Source organism: Schistocerca serialis, chromosome 1 (genome assembly GCF_023864345.2).
Source record: "Schistocerca serialis cubense isolate TAMUIC-IGC-003099 chromosome 1, iqSchSeri2.2, whole genome shotgun sequence".
Taxonomy (NCBI): domain Eukaryota; kingdom Metazoa; phylum Arthropoda; class Insecta; order Orthoptera; family Acrididae; genus Schistocerca; species Schistocerca serialis.
In genome coordinates, this window is record NC_064638.1 from 659,859,717 (window position 1) to 659,884,680 (window position 24,964).

At 44.1% G+C, this 24,964-nt stretch overlaps 1 protein-coding gene across 1 annotated transcript in view; it reads right to left on the bottom strand.

The window, feature by feature from the left end:
* Positions 1 to 22,867, bottom strand: part of LOC126421539 (calpain-12-like) — a 71,854-nt gene extending 48,987 nt beyond the window's left edge. Inside the window, exons 1-2 of the mRNA XM_050087237.1 lie at positions 22,760 to 22,867; positions 8,772 to 8,876 (exon numbers count right to left, since the gene is read on the bottom strand). Of these exons, the coding sequence (XP_049943194.1) occupies positions 8,772 to 8,876; positions 22,760 to 22,867 (213 nt within the window). The remainder of the gene's footprint in view (positions 1 to 8,771; positions 8,877 to 22,759) is intronic.
* Positions 22,868 to 24,964: the final 2,097 nt, after the last annotated feature.

A 24,964-nucleotide genomic window follows, 5' to 3' on the forward strand; every position in this document is an offset into this window, starting at 1 on the left:
CTACAACAGATGGACGTCAGAGATATAGGTCTATAGTTTTGCGCATCTGCTCGACGACCCTTCTTGAAGACTGGGACTACCTGTGCTCTTTTCCAATCATTTGGAACCTTCCGTTCCTCTAGAGACTTGCGGTACACGGCTGTTAGAAGGGGGGCAAGTTCTTTCGCGTACTCTGTGTAGAATCGAATTGGTATCCCGTCAGGTCCAGTGGACTTTCCTCTGTTGAATGATTCCAGTTGCTTTTCTATTCCTTGGACACTTATTTCGATGTCAGTCATTTTTTCGTTTGTGCGAGGATTTAGAAAAGGAACTGCAGTGCGGTCTTCCTCAGTGAAACAGCTTTGGAAAAAGGTGTTTAGTATTTCAGCTTTACGCGTGTCATCCTCTGTTTCAATGCCATCATCATCCCGGGGTGTCTGGATATGCTGTTTCGAGCCACTTACTGATTTAACATAAGACCAGAACTTCCTAGGATAGCTGTGGTAGATGAGATGGCCGGCGGCGTCTTAATAAATTGGGACGGTGGTTTCAATTAAAACAAGACTTGGGTTCGAGCACTAAATTTATCAAGATCTCGTAGGACATCTCATAGACCAGAGCTGAAAACGGTCAAAGAGTGTCTCAATGAATAAAAGAGCGTAGATGGCGCTGGGAGTCGAACTGGGCTCTAAATAACAGCACGACACCAACCGTCCACAGACGACAGTTATGTGGTAACAGGAGAGTTCGCAGCACCTCATGAAGAAAACTGAGTCGGTCGTCGAAATATTGTGCATAACATAGAAACGAAAACCTCAGCCGAACACCCGAACGCACAGCCTTACGTTTATTAGGGTTTAACGTAATATCAACGATGGAGAATCACGCTCGGAGAAGACAAGGACGAGGAAGGAAATGGGTTTAGAAAAAAACGTGGGTAATTGAATTCTGGTTTTATGAGCGGTCATTTGAATTCCACCCTCAGTCACCGCCCCCTCATAATGTCAATCCAGTGCCTTAATCACTGCGTCATTCTTTTTTTTTTTTTGTTTTTACTACTGTTCAACAGCTTCGAAACAAAGCTTCCTGATAGCTGACATGTGCCGTGACAGGGAGGGGGCGTGAACCCAGGACTCGCCTTTTTCGGGCAATGCTCTCACTAAATGAGCCACTGAAATACCGCCCGAGTTGCCAGTCTTCCAGTGCTTCCCTCAGACTTATCCATCCTTCACAGAGACTCCCTCAGAGGAAAAATTTTTCCCGAACCGTCCTCTCTCCTCCAGCTATTTCGAATGCACAGTGTTTCGAGAACCGAAGAGTACTAAAGGAAAAGGCTGTACTCTTATAGTAGTGAGTTATAGATGTTATGAAACTGAAGTTTCGATCCGATCCGTAAAGCGTGTCCAGATAGCTCAGTTGGTAGTACCATTTCGTGCAAAAGTTAAGGGTACGGAATTTCTAGAGTGAAAGAATCATTGCAAATGATTAGCTTTTCAGAGCATTCACACAAGGCTGGCGCCGGTGGCGACACCTATAACGTGCTGACATGAGGAAAGTTTCCACCCGATTTCTGATACACAAACAGCAGTTGACCGACGTTGCCTGGTGAAACGTTGTGATGCCCCGTGTAAAGAGGAGAAATGCGTACCATCACGTTTCCGACTTTGATAAAGGTCGGATTGTAGCCTTTCGCGATTGCGGTTTACTGTATCGCGACATTGCTGCTCGCGTTGGTCGAGATCCAATGACTGTTAGCGGAATATGGAATCGGTGGGTTCAGGAGGGTAATACGGAACGCCGTGCTGGATCCCAACGGCCTCGTATCGCTAGCAGTCGAGATGACAGGCATCTTATCCGCATGGCTGTAACGGATCGTGCAGCCACGTCTCGATCCCTGAGTCAACAGATGGGGACGTTTGCAAGACAACAACCATCTGCACGAACAGTTCGACGACGTTTGCAGCAGCACGGACTATCAGCTCGGAGACCATGGCTGCGGTCACCCTTGACGCTGCAACACAGACAGGAGCGCCTGCGATGGTGTACTCAACGACGAACCTGGGTGCACGAATGGCAAAACGTCATTTTTGCGGATGAATCCAGGTGCTGTTTACAGCATCATGATGGTCGCATCCGTGTTTGGCGACATCGCGGTGAACTCAAATTGGAAGCGTGTATTCGTCATCGCCATACTGACGTATCACCCGGCGTGATGGTATGGGGTGCCACTAGTTACACGTCTCAGTCACCTCTTGTTGGCATTGACGGCACTTTGAACAGTGGACGTTACGTTTCAGATGTGTTACGACCCGTGGCTCTACCCTTCATTGAATCCCTGCGAAACCCTACATTTCAGCAGGATAATGCACGACCGCATGTAGCATGTCCTGTGCGGGAGTTTCTGGGTACAGAAAATGTTCGACTGCTGCCCTGGCCAGCACATTCTCCAGATCTCTCACCAACTGAAAACGTCTGATCAATGGTTGCCGAGCAACAGACTCGTCACAATACGCCAGTCACTACTCTTGATGAACTGTGGTATCGTGTTGAAGCTGCATGGGCAGCTGTACCTGTACACGCCATCCAAGCTCTGTTTGACTCAATGCCCGGGCGTATCAAGGCCGTTATTACGGCCAGAGGAGGTTGTTCTGGGTACTGATTTCTCAGGATCTAAGCACCCAAATTGCGTGAAAATGTAATCACATGTCAGTTGTAGTATAATGCATTTGTCCAATGACTACCCGTTTATCATCTGCATTTCTTCTTAGTGTAGCAATTTTAATGTCCAGTAGTGTATATGCTGCATTCATTGTTACATTACGCATTTGTGAGTGTAGGTCGCGGCGAAGAGTGTGAAGAACAGTGCATTGAAGAACTGCTAGAAGTCCTGTACGCACAAGGTGCACTTGGTCATCATTTTCCATTATTTCTTTGGTGAGTGGTTTATGGATAATACGAACTACAAATGGTTACTTTGTTCTTTTGAATATTTTACGCTGACGGGAAAAAATCGCAATACCAATAAGGAGCTGTGCGACGGAAACGAAAGTTGGTAGGCCTGCTTCTACATCAGAAACACGATGTGTATTCAGATTTCACGTCAGTCGCCTAAGAGTGGCGCTGGTACCGCCATTTTGAGGATGTAAACGAGGTTTGTTGTAAATACGCTCTGCAACGTTCGCTGTGACGGTCGTGAGCGTCAGTTACCTTTGGACGCTGTAAACTGATGTTAGCCAAGAATGCATTTAAGACTACAAAGACGCCATTATCAATACCTCACTGAGTTTGAACTAGATCGTGTAATAGCGTAGCTAGAAGCTCTATGTTTCTTCTGCGATACTGCAGAAAGACGTGGCGGGAATGTAGCCACTGTACATGATTGCTGGCAGCGGTCACAGGAAGATCGGGCTCCGGACGGTCACGTGGCTCTACCGAGAGAAGAGATCATCGTGTTCGGCGTATGGTTCTGGCGCATAGTAATGCAGCAGCAGTTTGAGCAGCAGCTGCCACCACAGTGGCACAACGCATTGTTACAAATCGGTTGCTTCAAGGTCAGCTTCGATCCAGACGCCCTGTAGCGTGTACTCCACTGACCCCAAACCATCGCGATTCGTAGCTTCAGTGGTGTCAAGCGAGAGCTAATTGAGGACAGGGTGGAAGTCTGTTATGTTTTCTGATGAAAGCTGGTTTTGCCTCGGAGCCAGTGACGGCGGTGTGTTGATTAGGAGACTAGTTGAGGGCCTGCAACCAACCTGTCTACGTACTTGACACACCGGACCTACACCTGGAGTTATGGTCTGAGATGCGATTTTGTATGATAGCAGGAGCATTCTCGTGGCTATCCCTGAGTGCAAAATTGTACGTAAATCTGGTGATTCAACCTGTTGTAGTGGCATTCAAGAACAGCATTCCAGGGCGTGTTTTTCAACTCTCCCCCACATATCACTGATGTAGCTCAACATGTTCTGTAGAGTGTCGACACGCTGCCTTGGCCTGCTCGATCACCAGATCTGTCTCCAAGTGGAAAACAACTCCAACGTCATCCAAACCAGCATTAACCATCTCCGCATTGACCGACCAAGTGCCATAGGCGCGGAACGCCATCCCGCAAACTGTCATCCGGCACCTGTACATCGCAATTCATGCACGTTTGCGTGCTTGCATTCAACATTCTGGCGGTTACGCCGGTTATTAATGTATCAGCATTTCTCATTTACAATGGTTTATCTCTCATTTTCATTAATCTGTGATCTGGTAATGTTATCTAGAAAAATGTGTTCTTGAAATTTTATTTCTCTACACTAATTACTTTTTGGTGTTGTGATTTTTTTCCGTCGGTGTATCATCTCCATGTGTTTTCCTTCGTAGCACAGTGTAGCCTCTGTTGCAAGTCACATTCTTTATTCGTTCGAGCTATACCTAGGTACCAGTGGCGGTTCGTGAGTATACATTATGGATGTTCGCTAATTTTAGATTCAGATAAATAAGAGAATAGCAAGTGCTGTATAACACTTACGGTTATCAACATATTTACACAATTACAGCCACTGCCAACAATAATAATAACAGTAATAATAATTGTAATAATAATAATAATAATAATAATAATAATACGCATAACTTGTCTCAACAAAGAAAGAATTGTTTCTGTGGAACTATGCTGTTTTGTGCATAAGGAAGTACAGTGTAGGGCAAGAACGAAACAATGTTTAAGCTTTCGCTACTCTCCGTTTTGCATTTATGGGGCAAACCCTTCCAAGACGCAGGTCAGTGCATTCCATTTAAAGAGCAGGGAGGCAAATCGTGAATGAAATGTAATATGGAAAGGTGAACGTCTCGAGGATTGTAAAACGCCCAAATATCTTGGTGTCACGTTGCATCGCACACTGACCTATAAACATCATTGTAATGCCACAAGGGAAAAAGTCTCAACTAGAAACAACATCATCAGGAAACTAACCAGCGGATCCTGGGGCGCAAACCCAAAACTCCTGAGAACTTCAGCCCTTGCACTCAGTGTGTCAGCCGCGGGATACGCCGCTCCAGCATGGTCTGCATCAACACACGCGAGAAAAGTTGATGTCGCGGTGAATGAAATGGCACGGATTGTTACCGGATGCATGAGGCCAACCCCAGTGTACAAGATGTACTTAATCATGGGGATCGCACCTCCCAACATACGACGTGACATCGCTGCCGAAGCCGAAAAAACCAAGCAAGAAAAGGACATGCGTCACCCTTTATATGGACACCAGCCTGCTGACCGACGGCTTTGTTCGAGAAAGAGTTTCCTGTCACGTACCCGAGCCCTGGAAGGGTCGGCTGCAGAGAATCGTTTGAAAAGGTGGGAAATCTACCTGAGAAACCCCCATAAAGATGTAAAAGAAGAACTGGCGCCTGGTGGAGGCCTACCATACACAGTCTGGAGAACCCTAAACCGTATGAGGGTAGAAGTGCCGAAGTGGAAGACAAACCTGCAGCAATGGGGCTTCCTAAAAGAGAATGAGAACACTCTCTGTCTGTGTGGTTCTGTCCAGAATCCTCAACACCTGCTTATCTGTCCATATTTAGACCAGCCCTGCACAATGAATGGCTTATGGGATGCAAATGACAAGGCCATATTGGCTGCTGATTTTTGGAAGTCTGAAGTCTAGTTCCGGACACGGAAAGTAAGTATTTAAGTAGGAATTTTCGTGCTTTTTTATTTTTTCGGATAAATGTATAAGTTCCCTAACAGGATGAAAATTACACATTTTTACGTTGTACCCACGCAACAACTTATTCTACACGTGTTTGTTAAATATTCGCTTGTAGTCACGGTTTTTTCTTTATTTCGTCACTTATGCAGTCAGTGGATCTGGCCTGGGAGGCCCTAGATCATTCGCAGCTAACTTTTCCTGATAATTTTCTTTTCTGTTTGCCATTAAAACAGATTGAACAGAGTTCATGATGACACAACACACGAATGCCAATTCCTGTACGGTAAACAACCAACTCCTAACACTAGCTGCCGTTTGTGTAAATGATTAAATTCAAGCACTAATACTGTCCGCCCTTGGTAGTTGAGTGGTCAGAGCGACGGAATGTCATACCTAATGGCCCGGGTTCGATTCCTGGCTGGGTGGGAGATTTTCTCCGCTCAGGGACTGGGTGTTGTATTGTCCTTATCATTATCATTTCATCCCCATCGACACGCAAATCGCCGAAGTGGCGTCAACTCGAATGACTTGGTCCTGGCGAACGGTCTAGCCGACGGGTGGCCCTAGCCACACGCCATTTCTATTTCCAAGCACTAATATCTACCAACATGTTCGCTTGACCGGAGTACAAATAAGGCGCTGAGAACGGTAAGGGCAAAAAGCACAGCGTCGTTGATCCAACATTTAAGTGAATATCAGACAAATCAGCGAGACAGCTTTTCGTGACTGTTCATTAATACAATGCTTTCCTACACCACAGATAAACCTGACCCACATATGATCAACTGACATCAGTAGCATGAACACATGCTACAGTCTCACAATCGACGATGATGTGCCTTATGGTTCTCAGCACCTCAAATTGATTACAGTATGATAAAATCCATAACTTAATATACTATATCTCATTCAGAGTCCCCACAAAACAGGTTTTCCTATCAGTATACCATATACTGAGTATAAAGTCATAGGAAGCGAAAGTAGAAGTTGCTATGATGTTGCAAATTCTTCCCTTATTCTAAATGGAAATACAAATTTGGACTGAATTTTCTCATATTGAGAACCCAGAAGTAGAGAACTATATCTTACTTGGGAAAAAGTTCCAGTAGCAATATAACAAACACTAATTTCAGTGTATAGCGAGTGAACTGGCATATCTGAGGAGAGCGCTACCGTCTATCAGGATTTAAGCCAGGCGGACAAACGTTTGCTGCGGTGTGTTACCATCTGGTGGCATGACATAAACTTGTAGGTCAGTGTAAGGGCTAGCTGCGCACACCGTCAACAGTGCACATTGTTGATCAATTCCGTATGTATTTGGTCCGTAAGGCCACTACGTCACGCCGGTTGCGCATGCACAGAAATTCCTTAAAACGTGCCCAAGCCAAGGCGTGCTCACGACCCTGAAGCCAAATTTCAGGGAGTCCAGAGAAGAAGCAACGTAGTATATCGCTGTACATTTAGTGCCATGTATTTCAGTTTACCGTATCTACATTGCGTTGAACAACATTCAAAGAAAAATAAGCAATAAATCTGCAAGATGTCAAAAGTTAGGGTGTTCATTCGCCCTTGTGCTCTTACAAAGCAACAGCCACTGCTAGGGACTGAAGATGGAATCATGTAGATGGTATCTGTCTACAGCGGAACGCAAGACTCGGCACAGAAGCAGAAGGAATGAATGCTTTGAGCATGGTCAGGACCGAAGGTTCATGTTTCACGCGAGAGTATAAAACGCGTCGGCAGGCCGCCTAGCTAATCACCGTGGCACCGAAATCTCAAGGACGGCGGAAGTGAAAGAAAGGCAGGCCTCGGCGGCGTATCGGTCTCCCCCTTCCGTCCTCATTCCCTGTATCGACTGCCACCAGAGCCGAGGCCCTCGACACGAATTTCCACAACGGGCGCTATTCGATGATACAGCGCAGCGCTGTACACAGTGAAACTGCTTCAGCTAACTGCCATTACGCACTGTGAGAAAATGTTGTTATTGCTCGCTCCTGATTCTCTCATTTCCGAGACATCTATGGCAAAACATGACTTCATTGAGACGTAGAAAAAAAAACTAAGGCAAAGTGCCCTGAAGGGCGATAACTGGGTGATTAGAAGGCTAGGCATGGGGGGTGGCTATGAAAGATAGACTGTCGTGGTCATCCATCCAGTATATATTTGTTACATATGACAGGCAACATGTGCGAGGGCGACGATCATCTTATTGGCTGTGTAGCAAATAGTACACTATTTTTAATGTGACATAGTGAGAAAATATGTATTTAAACTTGAAACTGCGGTAGCGTTCTCGCTTCCCACGCCCGGGTTCCCGGGTTCGATTCCCGGCGGGGTCAGGGATTTTCTCTGCCTCGTGATGGCTGGGTGTGGTGTGCTGTCCTTAGGTTAGTTAGGTTTAAGTAGTTCTAAGTTCTAGGGGACTGATGACCATAGATGTTAAGTCCCATAGTGCTCAGAGCCATTTGAAACTTGAAACTAAATCATATGATACATATTCCTGTGGGCAATGCTCCACAGCTCATTAGTGATTCATAAATATCTTAAAATTGCCAGGAACTTATTATTTTCTACTAGTTTCGATATCGGCACCAGCCTGACAATTTTTATGAGGACAATTGGAAGGACTGTACGTTGTCATCAAATGTGCAGGCAAGATACAGGAGATCACTGTATCAGCCTTCACGGTTCTGCAATACAGTTCAATTCGTTGACATCAAGTGAACAATTCATGAGCGTTAAAAGCGCAAAGTAATTCTCGATAAATGTCTGAACCCATAAAACCGTTGGAACCATATTCACGTAACTGTCAACAAACATTTACAACAGCTTGTGACGGTTTTAAGACGTCTTTCCAGAGACATCTCATCATCAGGGTAGACTCTTTGTGTCTTAGAGCACCAGATAACATATATATAACATCTCTGAAACAGTAACACTAGAAAATGGACCTGGAATTTGAAAGGTAGGTCGTGTAAGATGAAAATTTATCAAAAAGACAGAAAGGATTATTCACTTTCGTAAACCTGTGATCTTATCCATATGATGAGGCTTTATGAGAAACAGGTAGCTTAGAGTACATGAGCTACTCACCAGCAGGGCAGTGCTGCCCATGTCCGAGAAGGTGTCAAGGCCATCAGTGACTCCATCGCAGTCCTCTGCTGCGGACCGCTCGTGAAGGGCTGCGTCTTCATCGCCCTGCAACACGCAACGCCGCATTTAGCTGCCATAAGACCGTCACCCGCAACAGCTGGGCCACCAGCACGCAACTTCTGTCCCCTGCACGGTCGTTTATGCTGCATCCTTATACAACTTACAAATTTGAAAGAATTTCCTTATAAATCGTTTAAAAACCCACACTGGAATATTGCTTGTGTACACCGCGTGATTCAGCTGCCTCTAATACTGGGTTTCATGCACCCACAATGCCTTCAAGTACCATACACAAGGTTTTCATTTTATCTCACTCGCTACATGAAAACTATTAGTCCTACAAAAAAAAGTGAACAGGACCTTTTTGTAGGAAATTTAATGTAGTTAAATTTTACGGTTCTCGAGTTATTCAAGAAAAACGCGTCTGAAGATCACTTTTGTACGTTTTTTGTCTATTTTTCTTGAATAATTCGAAAACTACAGCCTCTAGTGAAATTGCGTCCTGATACAAAATTTAACTACATTAAATTTCTTACTGAGAAGTCCTGTTCATTTTTTCCGTAGGACTAATAGTTTGCCAGTAACGAGCAAGAGAATTTGAAAATCATGCACACAGTATTTGATGGCGTTGCGGGTTGCGTAAATCCCAGCAGTAGGGGCACTTGAATCACCCTGTACAAAGTGTTAACAGCAATTTTAAGTATTAAATGGTACATAACTCACTCAAGGAAGAACATAAAGGGGGTTTACATGAGAAAGTGTCTCTGACGTGTCTCTTTCGTAAAAAGACGCCGTATAACTCCAGAAAACCTACTTAGAATATGTAAGACTCAACCGTCTTTTGGATACTGTAGCTGTTTTGAGTTCATGTTTGTGTGAAAAAAATTGTATGAAAATACCACCTTGTATAAGAAACAACTATTCCTTTTGCCCATAGATGATTCACCATCTCCTGTGCAATAAACAATGGTTTACTATTTACCGTCTGGAAAATTGTGAAATTAACATATTTTAGCATATTTGTAAAATCAGAAATGAAACTAGCTATATAAACGGAGATTAGCGTTTGTGATTATCTCGAAACGCGTAGCCAATGTCTGTGACAAATGGCTTAGTACATTTTTGCGGACATGATTTCTCATTTGTTATTTCACTATTGTTTATTTTGTGGTTAATTGTTCTGTAAACATTGTCCTTGATAAAAACCCCATGTACTGAAATCCAGCGGAATAAGGGAGACCACGGGGCCCAGTGAACTGGACCAGTCCATCCGGTACAATGGCCGGCCGTTGTGACCGAGCGGTTCTAGGCGCTTCAGTCCGGAAACACGCTGCTGCTACGGTCGCAGGTTCGAATCCTGCCTCGGGCATGGATGTGTGTGATGTCCTTAGGTTAGTTGGGTTTAAGTAGTTCTAAGTCTAGGGGACTGATGGCCTCAGATGTTAAGTCCCATAGTGCTTAGAGCCATTTCTGAACCGGTAAAACGCTCAGGAAACGTCTCATGGAGAAATGTGATAACATCCCCATGTATGTGTGGTAGGACACCATCCTGTAGTAAAATGAAGTCGGGGACATCTGTGGAATTTCGTAGTTCGCCAATACGTCGAGATAAGAGCGCCCTCTCACTACAGACCCCATTTAAAAAAACGAACCTCAACTACTTTTACCTTTCGTACTCAGTCATGTCTCCTGGAGTCTCACTCGCCCATATCCGACAATTACGTCGGGTTACTTTGCCACAGACTTGGAAGGTAGATTCATCACTGAACAGCACTGCTTTTTCGTCTATGCTTTGCAACATTTCAACACAAAAATCACATCGTCTGCGGTAATCCTCAGGCATAATGTGATCCCAATTTGGTGTCTGTAAGAATGCAACCGGAGACGTTTGTGCATAATGTGACGCACCGTCGAACGAGGTACGGCTATTTCATTACTATCTTCTCAAATAGATCTACGTGGGTTTCTAGCTAATTCTTTGCACGCACATTCCGCGGTCTCTTCACTCACATGCATTTTAGGATGTTTTCCAGCATTGTAAATCAAAGTTCCCGTTTCTCGAAGAGTTCTGTCCCCCTGGCAAATGGATTTATGTGTGGGAGGATCCAAGCTCCATTCGCTTATTACAAACCCGCACTCCCTTTTTCGGTGCTTAGTTCTCGCGCTTTACAGTGTTATTTGGGTGCCGTTTAGCAAGTTGAATACATAGTGATTTACAACGATTCAGGATGTGTACTTCTGTTTCCCCAAAGTGTTACTCGTTTCGGTACAGCACGTGGACAGTACACCACCCAAACATGGACAGTACACCACCCATATAAACGTTATTGTGGAAGTGGAAGATTAGAGAAAATAAACCTTCGCTAGTGGGTGTACACCGTCACTAAAATGATCAGTGAGAGCTTACCATAAACTGAAAAAACTACATCCGCTAGTGAAGGTGAACCATCACTGTACTCTGCTAGGGAAAGTGTGCAGTATATTACCGCGCGACCGCTACGGTCGCAGGTTCGAATCCTGCCTCGGGCATGGGTGTGTGTGATGTCCTTAGGTTTAAGTAGTTCTAAGTTCTAGGGGACTGCTGACCTCAGGTGTTAAGTCCCATAGTGCTCAGAGCCATTTGTACAGTATACTATCCACAAGTGAAGGTGTACCATCGTTTTTCCCGGATTATAAATGATGCGTCAAACAATGCTACCAGGCACCAGCATGAACGTAATTGTCGTCAGCTCGTTATTGTTACATTATACAGCAGTGCGGTTATGGATGACAGTAGTGCAGTTACGGTTCACATCATTGCAGCTATGGCTGAAACAGTGAAGTTCTACGAACATCTTAGAGTGGAACGGGGAAATCTCAGTTATAATTCTGTCTTCATGGACAAAGAAAATTACGAGTCACCTATCAGCAAGGCTAAATCACTACAGTCTGGACGAAAGAGGGACGGCGACGACAACAAGGTTTTGAAGAGATATGAAGTGCTGGAAGTGAATGTGTAAGTAGGCTGTTTAGATTTTTATGTTGGTAATGCCACGTAGTGCTCTGTATGAAAATCACTGGCTGTGCTGTGTGCAGTCTGTGCCTAATTGGCATTGTTGCAATATTCGCTATTGTAGTGTTGGGCAGCTGGATGTGAACAGCGCCTAGCGTTGCGCAGTTGGAGGTGAGCCGCCAGCAGTGATGGATATGGGGAAATAGATGGCAGAGTTTTCAGAGCGGACTATCTGGACGTGTGTCCGACAGAAAAAGGAAAATTTGTAAAACTGGATGTCATATATATATATATACCGAGCGGGGTGGCGCAGTGGTTAGACACTGGACTCGCATTCGGGAGGACGACGGTTCAATCCCGCGTCCGGCCATCCTGATTTAGGTTTTCCGTGATTTCCCTAAATCACTCCAGGCAAATGCCGGGATGGTTCCTCTGAAAGGGCACGGCCGACTTCCTTCCCAATCCTTCCCTAATCCGAGATGAGACCGATGACCACACTGTCTGGTCTCCTTCCCCAAACCAACCAATCAATCAATATATATATATATATATATATATATATATATATATATATATAATGGCTTTTTAACATTATTAAGGTAAATACATTGTTTGTTCTCCAACAAAATCTTTCATTTGCTAACTATGCCTATCAGTAGGTAGTGCCTTCACTAGTTAGTATCTTTTATTTGGCTGGAATTATTGGCGCTCGCTGTATTGCAGTAGATCGAGTAACGAAGATTTTTGTGAGGTAAGTGATTCACGAAAGGTATAGGTTGTCGTTAGTCAGGGCCATTCTTTTATAGGGATTATTCAAAGTCAGATTGCGTTGCGCTAAAAATATTGTGTGTCAGTTTAGTGTTGATAAGAATAAGTAAAGAGAGAAATGTCTGAGTACGTTCAGTTTTGCTCAGCTGTTTGAAAATCAAATAACGTAAGAGGTTTATCAGCAAAGTCATTCTTAATTTTTCTAGGGGGATGTATCAAATGGAGTAACCAAATTGTTACAACCTGTAACTGAAAAAGGTAATATTAAATACTATGTTTATGGTGAAGAACTGTATGATTTTCTGCATGATACTCATGTAATGACTGGCCACGGTGGACGCGACAGAATGATGAAACGCTTGAAGTCCAAGTTCTGTAATATAAGATACAGAGATTCCAAATGTATCTTAGTTTGGTGAGCCTTGTTTACGCTAAAAAAAATAGCAGTAAAGCCAATGCTGTTCAAGGAGCTAACTTCCAGATGTCAAGTTGATCTCATCGACTTCCAAACGCAAGCAGACGGAGATTACAAATTCGTAATGGTTTATCAGGAACACCTCACTAAACTCGTAGTTCCTGGCCACTGATGTCCATAACAGGTATGCGATAACATTATTGACATTTTTATGTTGTTACGCGTTCCCTCATTATTGCAGTTGTGCTCAAATGGAAACCCAGTTCTAAGCAAAGAAGGGAAAGCAGAAAGGTGAAAGGAGTACATAGAGGGTCTATACAAGGGCGATGTACTTGAGGACAATATAATGGAAATGGAAGAGAATGTAGATGAAGATGAAATGGGAGATATGATACTGCGTGAAGAGACTGACAGAGCACTGAAAGATCTAAGTCGAAACAAGGCCCTGAGAGTAGACAACATTCCATTAGACTACTGATAGCCTTGAAAGAGCAAGCCCTGACAAAACTCTACCATCTGATGAGTAAGATGTATGAGACTGGAAAAATACCCTCAGACTTCAAGAAGAATATAATAATTCCAATCCTAATGAAAGCCGGTGTTGACAGATGTGAAAATTACCGAACTATCAGTTTAATAAGGCACGGCTGCAAAATACTAACACGAATTCTTTACAGACGAATGGAAAAACTAGTAGACGCCGACCTCGGGGAAGATCAGTCTGGATTCCGTAGAAATGTTGGGACTCGTGAGGCAATACTGACCCTACGACTTATCTTAGAAGATAGATTAAAGAAGGGCAAATCTACGTTTCTAGCATTTGTAGACTTAGAGAAAGCTTTTGACAATGTTGACTGGAATACTCTCTTTCAAGTTCTGAAGGTGGCAGGGGTAAAATACAGGGAGCGAAAGCCTATTTACAATTTGTACAGAAACCAGATGGCAGTTATAAGAGTCGAGGGACATGAAAGGGAAGCAGTGGTTGGGAAGGGAGTGAGACAGGGTTGTAGCCTCTCCCCGATGTTACTCAATCTGTATATTGATCAAGCAGTAAAGGAAACAAAAGAAAAATTCGGAGTAGGATTTAAAATCCATGGAGAAGGTTCGCCGATGACATTGTAATTCTATCAGAGACAGCAACGATCTTGAAGAGCAGATGAAGGGAATGGACAGTATCTTGAAAGGAGGATATAAGATGAACATCAACAAAAGCAAAACGAGGATAATGGAGTGTAGTCGAATTAAATCAGGTGATTCTGAGGGAATTAGATTAGGAAATCAGACATTTACAGTTGTAAAGGTGTTTTGCTATTTGGGGAGCCAAATAACTGATGATGGTCGAAGTAGAGAGGATATAAAATGTAGACTGGCAATGGCAAGGAAATCGTTTCTGAAGAAGAGAAATTTGTTAACCAGTTTGGACAAGAAGAGAATAGAAGCTTTCGAAATGTGGTGCTACAGAAGAATGGTGTGGATTAGATGGGTAGATCACATACTAATGAGGAGGTATTGAACAGAATTGGGGAGAAGAGAAATTTGTGGCACAACCTGACTACAATAAGAGAAGTTTGGCAGGACGTATTCTGAGGCATCAAGGGATCACCAATTTAGTAGTGGAGCGCAGCGTGGAGGGTAAAAATCGTAGAGGGAGACCAAGAGATGAATACATTAAACAGATTCAGAAGGATGTAGGTTGCAGTAGGTACTGGGAGATGAAGAACCTTGCACAGGATAGAGCAGCATGGAGAGCTGTATCAAACCATTCTCTGGACTGAGGACCACAACAACAACAAAAACAACAACAACATCCACATTTGCAGAACACTGTTTTAAGATGATCTATTTCCGTTGGTAGACTCTCTTGGTCTGTCAGGGTACGTGCTCTACGGACCAATGTCTTAAGAAGCCCATTCTTCTGCGTAGGGTGGTTATAGCTGCTGGCCTGCAGATATAAATCATTGTGTGTTAGTTTTCGATACACATTGTGGTCAATTGATCCATCTGCTTTCCTTTTAACTAGTAAATCCAGAAACGGCAGCTGGGCATTCTTCTCCAGTTCTATGGTAAACTTGTTATTTGGGTGGCAAGAGTTAAGATGTTCAAGGAACTCTTTGAGCCTGTCCTTCCCATGAGGCCAGATAACGAAGGTGTCGTCCACATACCTGAAGAAGTATGTGATTTATGTGATTTTATATCGGGCTGTCTCTAATGCCCTCTTCTCAAAACTCTCCATAAACATTTTGACAACTATAGGAGACAGTGGGCTGCCCATAGCTTCACCTTCAGTTTGCTCGTAATATTGGTTCCCATACAGGAAAAGAATGGTAAAATGGTTCTGAGCACTATGGGACTTAACTTATGTGGTCATCAGTCCCCTAGAAATTAGAACTACTTAAACCTAAGTAACCTAAGGACATCACACACACACATCCATGCCCGAGGCAGGATTCGAACCTGCGACCGCAGTGGTCGTGCAGTTCCAGACTGTAGCGCCTAGAACCGCTCGGTCACGTCGGCCGGCTACAGGAAATACGTCGAGGTCAGTGTATGTCTGAACAGGTCCAACAAAGCACTGTCATATTTTTCCGCAGTCAATTCTAGTGGGTCTTTCAATGGGACCCTAGTGAACAGCGACACCACATCAAAACTAACCATGATGTCCTAATCTGTGATGTGTGGTTGTTGAGGCGTTGCAGGAAGTCTGAGTTTCAGTTGTGCTGAACGCATTTCCCCACATACGGAGACAGATGATCTTTCAAGTGCCTGGCTGTTGCATACGTAGGTTTCTGGATTAGATGGATCAACTGGCCACACTGTACATCGGAAACTAACACACAATGATTTATGTCTGCAGGCCAGCAGCTGTCACCAGCCCGCGCAGAAGAACTGGGTTCTTAACGCTTTGGTCCATAGAACACGTATCCTGTTAGACCAAGAGAGTCTACCAATAGAAATAGAGCATCTTAAAACAGTGTTCTACAAAAATGGATGTACTACCAAACAAATTGAGATGGCACTCCAACGAGTCACTACAACACAGGTTCCAGAAGCGGACCAAGATGAATCAAAGAAGGTGGCGTATTTGCCCTATGCTGATTCTATTTCTGCCAGAATCAGTAGGATCCTCCGTAAACACAACATCAAGTGTATTTTCTGTCCATCCAGCAAGATCGGGGGACTGGTGGGAAATGTTAAAGACGACCTGGGGTTACGGAAACCAGACAGTTACTATATACCTTGTCAATGTGGCATGTCCTAAATTGACCAGACGACAATAACAGTGGATATCAGGTGCAAGGAACAACAAAGGCACATCCGATTAAGACAGGTGACGAAATCAGCCAGTACTGAACACTGTCTAGAACTAGATCATGCCATGAATTATGATAAAACCAAGATTCTAGCACAGACACCCAGCTTCTGAGATAGTGCTATAAGGGTATCGATAGAGATAAAAGTAACTGACAATCTCATGAATTGTGACGTGGGGTACCAGCTAAGTAGAGCGTGGCATCCTGCTCTGTAATTGTTAAAGGAGCAACGGGGACAGCTGCAGTACTCCATGAATAGAAGAACTGAAGGCGCGGATATGGAAAACGATCCCCAGACCGAAGATGGAAGTCCAGAAGCGGGTCCGACGGGCACGGACCGCAGAGGGAGCATCCAGAACCGCAGCGGACCGAAAACGGAACGGCAGCGCTCCAGCAGGTCGCAGCAAGCGGGCGCGGACTGCAGAGTGAACGTCTGCGACCGCCGATGGAGGGGGAAGGCCACAGACATAAATACTGGACCAGGTCGATTCGAGGAGCAGTCTCAGGTCGCACCTGATGAAGGTTACGAGCTACGTTACCGAAATATCGTGCAAGAACGACGCTGATATCCGGCAGAACATCCGACAATCCAAGATGTCAGTACTGGATGTGTTCACCTATTTACACGCCAGTACTGGATGTGTTCACCTATTTACACGCAGTACATACCATTTGTTTAGGTTCAGGGTCGACTGCCAGTCCTAGCACCGATCGTCGATCCTCTGCACATCTTCTTATGTTTCTCTACAGCAGTGCTCGTCAAACGTTTTTGCTCAAGAGCCAATGCTGAATTTATGGTCGGCACCTCGAGCCTCATACATACTGTTACTATTTTTACTATGTTAAGAGCCTAAAGTAGTGTAGCTATAGTAAGGCCGCTGTTAAGTTGGTGACTATGTCTCAAGTACTGATCGTTACACGTCGGCGCCATTTGGAACAGCTGGCCGGTGTGGCCGTGCGGTTCTAGGCGCTCCAGTCTAGAACCGCGTGACCACTACGGTCGCAGGTTCGAATCCTGCCTCGGGCATGGATGTGTGTGATGTCTTTAGGTTAGTTAGGTTTAAGTAGTTCTAAGTTATAGGGGACTGATGACCACAGATGTTAAGTCCCATAGTGCTCAGAGCCATTTGAACCATTTGGTACACATGGTGTCCACTGGTCCCTCTCTGAGTTTGCTGCCACTGTCAGCAATCTAAGAGCTGTGACACGGCAATTGCCTGAAGGAACTATTGCTGTTTTGCCTGTGTGAGCGGAGGATTAATTGGTATTTAAATGCATTATCCAATACGAGACACGATCACAGATATTTGTTAAATGTTTCGAATGCCATTTTGCTTCTACGCACTGCGTTGTATTACAACAGCCGTAATTTAATTTCATAGACCTTGATACAACTATGCAATTCATCTGAGGAAGACCGTTTCTATAACGTGCATTCACGAATGCATGTTACTTCCATGTCAAAGTTTGTATTATAGCATCTGATCGGTACGATTCGCGCTCGCTCGTAGGTTGTGAACACTGGAAGACAAAGAATAAAAGTCCCTCCTCTTACACCCCCTAAATCCGCAGCGGACGCGCCACATACCGCTCTGCCCTTGAGTTAAAGGCCAACTTTACTTAGCTCGAGGCCGAATTCACCAACAATTAAAATTAAGCCCATCTTAAAATATTACTGTCTCTGAAAGTATTTTTATTTGTTACTCATCAGAAAAACTACACTCCAAAGAAGTTTTTAACGTTAGTTGACGTTTATGGATTTCGTTGTTAGTCGCTAAATGCATATTATTATAAAATATGGCTGAGAAGCGCGGGCCGTACGAATACCCGAACCGCAGTTTGACGACCACTGCTCCAAAGTCTTCTAGCGTTGCAACCTTCCCAAAGACAACAGCATCGTCAGCGAATAGCCGATCGGAGCGTCCGACGTTATCCACTAGATTATTAAGATAAAATGTAAATAGCAGTAGCGGAGCTAACTTCCTTGGGGGTCCTTTCGAAACTACGTTTACATTTGTGCTATTTTTTCCGTTAACAACGATGTGTTTACTTGTATCTACGAATTTGGAAACATAGTTCATCATTTCCGTTTGATAGTAGCGACGTCGAGGTCAGTGAGCTCTCAGAGTTTTCCCGCAGGCCCTCCCGTGGCCAGGCGAGCGCCGCACGGCCCGTGCAGAGAGGCGCTGTCGGAATTAATGAGGACAATAAAGGCCGCGGGCAGTAAACCTGGGTGCCCGCCTCGCCCGGCGCATCGACTGCGCGCCCGACCTCGCTCTTCCGATTGATATTTCATACCGACTCGGTCAGGATCCAACACTGATATCGCTCCAACCCCCCCCCCCCCCCCCGACTCGCTAAGGAACACGCACGGTGTAGACGACTGGTTTTGAAGGACACCATAGTGGTTGTAAAAGGATTTCGGAGCACAAAGTCTCAATTACCTGTACAGAACAGTTTTTACACTGAGATAAGCCTACTAGCTATTTTCATGACTGCATGAGAAGCTGTTACATTAAAAAAAAAACATTGCAGTTAATTACCTAACCGTGTGTTTATTAATAACGAGGCATTTCGGTTGCTTAGTTCTGAGAGTATCTGAAGAAAAAGCTAAGACTCGAAAATAATGTGTAAAAAATAAATATAAATTTTTATGAGTGGTTATTGGAGTTCTTACATTAATGTAGCTGCTAGCTAGATCACGATATGTTGCTTTTGAAATTTGAATGAAAATGTAAATGTACTGTCTCTTCTGTCATTGTTGATCACTCAAAAAAGGGGAAAAATGCTAACTAGTCCTTACGTTACACACGTTGATTTGCTACGTCGCCGGCCAGTGTGGCCGAGCGGTACTAGGCACTTGAGTCTGGAACCGCGCGACCGCTACGGTTGCAGGTTCGAATCCTGCCTCCGGCATGGATGTGCGTGATATCCTTAGATTAATTAGGTTTAAGTACTTCTAAGTTCTAGGGGACTGATGACCTCAGACGTTAAGTCCCATAGTGCTCAGAGCCATTTTGCTACTTCGCTCAGTCTCTGCTTACATGGATGTAACATACAGTGGTGTATTCTGCATCACACAGACAATCCCACTTCTTTAATAAAGAGTCTAACGACTGAGACGCAAGACGTTTTAGAAGTGTCAGTACCAAAAGATACGAGTTTTTTAATTTGCGTTTAATCTTCTTGGCCATCGACATACTGACATAGCTAAAGGACAATGTACTTTCATCAAGACATTCAGTAGCTCATGAAAAGAAGAGTATGAAGTTCACCAATATTTTCACAGCAAAAGGCGCCAAATGTAAAAGCTAAGTGTACTGTCAGTATGAAGCGACAGCAAAAATATTCGTAGAATTCTTTGGTGTCCGCCAGGGACAGGTCGTAAGTTCTCCACGACAATTCGACAAACAGACTTGTTTGCCATATTCAGGTGGGGAAAACATTAAATATGACACCAGCATTGATATATAAGAAGAAAATATTGCCCATCCTAAGATTTGCAAAAGTAGATCATCTGCGGTACATTTGGCTGCAACACTCCAATTCACGGCAGAGATGGTGTGCTGCCGCCACACGCACCCCAGGCGTTAAGAAGTTTGGGAACGACGACATTTTTTCGGAACTTTTACAAAATTTGTGGGGATGTTTCCCGATATCAACGTTATCACCCAGGGTCATAAGGGGGGTGCAACCGGCTGATTATAAACAAAACCATATAAGATGTAACGACTTAGGTTGGGACTTCAGAACGACGGGTCATTTTCATCATTGTAGTGAAACGCCGTCAACAGTTTACAGATTTCTCTTCCGTCAATTGCATGCATACTCTTTCGTCGAGTAAAGGTCCGAATAAATGATGCTGTTCCATTTACTATCGAAAGGCACTGGCACGCCTTCACAATAGAATTTAATTCACTGTTTGTTTGAAACATAAAATTTAAAAACATAGTAATAAATAGCCCATGCCAGTGAACTGCTTGTTAATATCAGACTCAGAACATACATACCGTTCTGATACCATAAATTCTGATTGAATCACTAAAACAGGAAAATACATGATAAAACATAAAGCGGTTGGCACGAAAGGTAGGCATGTTGTCCCTGGAGTCGTGCCGCTCACAACGACTACGCGGAAAGAAGCGGTGGTTCAATCCGCATTTGTTGTTTGTACGTCGCATTAAGCTACTTGTTTGACAGTAGGACAGAAATTACTGATGTGAATTTACAGAGATTGATAAGGTATTTTCATGTATTGGGTGAACTACGAGAAAGGACCATTGAAAGATTTGCGGTGAGTCTAGCTGCGATTCATTTGGAAACTGATATGAATCGATTATTCACCCACCCGCACTACAAATTATTTTTATAATATTAGCAGTTTCGACATATCAGATTCCACTATCGAATTTCACTTTGATCATATGAAACCATGACTGGTTAACAGATTAACCTGGATAAGCACCTTGTGGCCGAGCAATTCGTGAAGTTTTATGATGGGGGTGCACGTACTACGAACATGTGGACGATCTGAGAGATTCATATAAGCGTTAATGCACAACAATATCTTTATAATATGTAATGCTAACACCAGTTATGGGTTGTAGACATCCTGAAACTCGTAATGACTTAATACGTGGATTTAATTTTCGTTACTGGATAAACGATGCACAACAATTTTAAAACATAACTGGCCGGTTGGGTAGTTATTGATCATTCGTAGACTGTGACAACATCCAGAAGCGTGGACCAAGGACTAAGACTTGCCCACGCGACATATATTGTGTCCTACACACCCTAAGGAACGAAGGAAAATTAGGATCAAACTATCAGGTCAAATGTCTTCGTTACAATTCTTTCGTCGGACCTTTGATAATAAGTTACAAAATTTTAAAATCCTTACACTAACACATGAGAAACCACATTCAAACAACCATAGTTTATGATACGTGTCTCGACATTTACGTCTTGAATGCATTACTCACAAACTTATAATTTCAGTTCACAATGACTCCTTAATCAGTCTCTGGAGTAACGGTTTTTCTGAGGAAGTTCAGAGTATTCAGTTTCTCCTATCCTTTCTTAGAGAGACTATTCGTCTAAGAATTTTTTTTACAGATTATACCGACATACTAGAATTCTGCGTCGCTATTAAAAATCGAACAGCATAACGTTGGTTACAAAGTGCTAATACGAGCCTAATTTCAGAATATGTTTTCGCAGAAGATTCATTATCATATAATTGTGGAGAAATGTATACATACTGGCCAACCACATTTTTACGGGGTTTAGTCTACAATGACTCAGTGGAGCGGTTACGGGAACATGGTCAGGATCACATTGCTATATTAGATTCACATAGCTGGATTCAAGGGTTATAAATTATTGATCAACTAGTGCACGATGTCAAAATGGTTCAAATGGCTCTGAGCACTATGGGACTTAACTGCTGAGGTCATCAGTCCCCTAGAACTTAGAACTACTTAAACCTAACTAACCTAAGAACATCACACACATCCATGCCCGAGGCAGGATTCGAACCTGCGACCGTAGCGGTCACGCGGTTCCAGACTGTAGCGCCTATAACCGCTCGGCCACCCCGGCCGGGGCACGATGTCATGATAGGTCTCGAGTATATCGACATTTAAATAGGGTGTTTAGCTAATGTAGGCACAAACGAAAGCGGCGAGTCGAGCACAATGAAACAAGCAAGTAATTCTGTCAGACACAGGTCTGAAGACCAGTAGTTTTCCCGATACGACATATTATGAGTGCATGAACACATGAACACCTTACAACAGAGTCGCCTATCATCCAAACCGCATACATGCGCTTGAGGACAAACACATTACAACAAGTGGTGCAGATGGCCACATGTGAAGGCAGACTTCAGCACGCATCATGGATGGCAGTACACAGTCAAAAATCGCAGGCGTGTTTCGCATGCAGTGACAATCATCCACATTGCATTCCGAGAGGTCATCGACCTTATCAGTAGAGCTGGCATATTTCAAAGCTATTAAATACCCCCACCCAAAAAGAAAAAAAATTAGAAAGGATTCAAGTCGGGACCTGTGAGACCAATGGTTAACGAGCCACAACCAATTGCCGAACGCTATTTACCAGGACTTATGCATCCCAAATGATGATAAAATGAAGCGAGGGCAGTTTATCATTCGCAACTGACGTCTGACTTAAGGTGTTTCGAAATAAACGTAGCCTTAGACGTGAATAGTGACCTATGTACATTAGAATTATTTGATTGTTCGTTGTACTTTTCTTGCCCCTGTCATTCGTAGCTGTAGTTGTCAGACAACCTGTATAGTGAAATTTATAACTGTAAAAATAAAAATTCGAAAAACAGTGTATGAGGCAGAGTATGATGCACTTTCAGCTACGATGCGACCCCTCGGGCGAGAGTGCGTACAGAGGAAGGCGTTACCTGGGTGAGGCAGCTGTCCCGGAAGAAGTGCTCCGAGGAGCAGCAGCGGCTGGAGTCGAGCACGGCAGACACGCGCGACGAGCAGACGCCGCTGGCGCCGCACCCCATGCCATAGCCCAGCCACGGCGCCGCGCTCCCGTTCCCGCGGCGGAACTACCTCTCCTCCTGTCCATAGAAGTAAAGCAGGGAAACGTGCTGCGTGTCTAGCAATTCACTCGTGTAGCTTTGTTTTAAGATTTATTAGACGACGATGTGAATTGACCAGATAACGTCCGTTAGAATTAACAATCATTGGCGTAAGTGTATTTGAGCAATTGCAAAATTCCAGCATCAAAATTTAAGGATTCATTAGTCGCTCTGATTGACTTCTCTGTACGACCTTTACGTTTCACGGATCTCTAATTTGTCTCGTCCCAAGTGACTCAGTCCCGTACTGTCGTCTCCATTGTGAGGGCAGAGCTTCAGCATTGCAAGACGAACCCATCGCCAAAATGTTGATCCAGCACAGCACAGGCCTCAGATCACTCTTAAAACCGGTGATACTAGCGGAAAACGTTAATGATTCAGCTGGCTGCAAAACCTGTGGAACTCCCTGGCTGGCTGATGTCGCACTGTTCTACGCTGATCGTCAGACACTGAACTTTTCGGGAAAGAGTACCCGACGCAATTCACACAGGTTCCATTTAGTGTTCTTTGCCCCCCTCCTTCGCGCGGTATGCTGCTGGAGGATTTGTACTGTATTCGTGACGGACTCCAAGAAGCGAAACTCACCGTGTGGAGACAGCGCCTTCCTGTCAGGGTCTACACAGCCACCCAGTTGCCTCCAAAAAGGCGGCATACAGTTGTGCCCCGCTCTCCTTTGGGTACCTACGAGCCATAATTTGTGGGTGGCGGTCATTAGCTGGCGTTGCTGATCGCGAACGATCACTACGGAGCAGGTCTTCAGTGTCTTGTGCTCCACGATAGTGGCTGAATTCGCTGTGTTATACGCCGATCCTGGTGCTGACAATCCTTCCTGCCGTAACGAGACCGTGTGTGTACGATCTGAGCTCGGAATGCACACAGGCCGCATTCTCCCGTTCACCATTGGCAGCGCGCTCTGCTGAGCTCCACCGAGAACGCGGGTTTATTTTTAACTCAATTATGCTGGTACGTGCACCTCCGTAGCTGAGTGCTCTGCGAGACTGGATGCCAATCGTAGGATCTGGATTCGCTCGATTCCCGGTACTGCCAGGGAATTACCGAGGTTGGGAGGTCTGGGCCGGGGTCCATTCAACTTCATCAAAATTGAGGAGACAGTTCAATGAGAAATAGGTGCTCCAAGGTCTGCAGAGCCGACAACGGCTGGGAGAGCTGTATGCTAAACTCACGCCCCTACGTACCACATCCAAATGACGCCATTGGCGGAGGATGACATGGCGGTCGGTCTATTCCGATTGGCCCCTCTGAGGTCAGAACTGCGCAATAGGAAGTTACACAGGTGGTTGCACGTTGTGATTTCCTGTGGTTAAAATGGTTACTGAGGCAGAGCTGTTCACGAAAAAAAAGCACAAGCATTCTAAATCATGAGGATGCCGATGGAGGAAATGGTAGGACTGGGTTCAGCCGTAATTCGTTGCTCTTGCTCCTTCCTAAAATAATTCTTAATATATGCCAACAAGTTCTCAATACATACTTTTTATGAGAAAGTAGCACAATTTAGAAATTTCAACGATAATTAACAGTTACAGTATGGGCAACTGTTACAGTATGGCCAAACAAATCAATTTTGTAGTTACTCAACAAGTAGAGCTTACTCAACACAAAAATATATATGAAGATGGTATCTGTTCTTTCGGACGTGTCAGAAAGAACAGATACCATCTTTACATATACATATATATATATATATATATATATATATAAATGTAAAGACCCACACTATTTAAAATTCTTGAAGAACAAGGACTGGATAAGAAGACACGGAACATCATAGAGCAGACATTAACAAATACAAAATGCAAAGTGAAATTCATGGGAAAACTTTCAAAATCATTTGAGATAAAAACTGGGGTTAGACAAGGTGATGGATTATCACCTCTGTTATTTAACTTAGTTCTGGATAGAGTCATGGCAGAATGGGAAAAAGAACTCAAAAAAGAAAAGTACTGGAAACCAATATCACTGGGAACCAAAAAAGATGACCCACAAATCCCCTACTTAGCC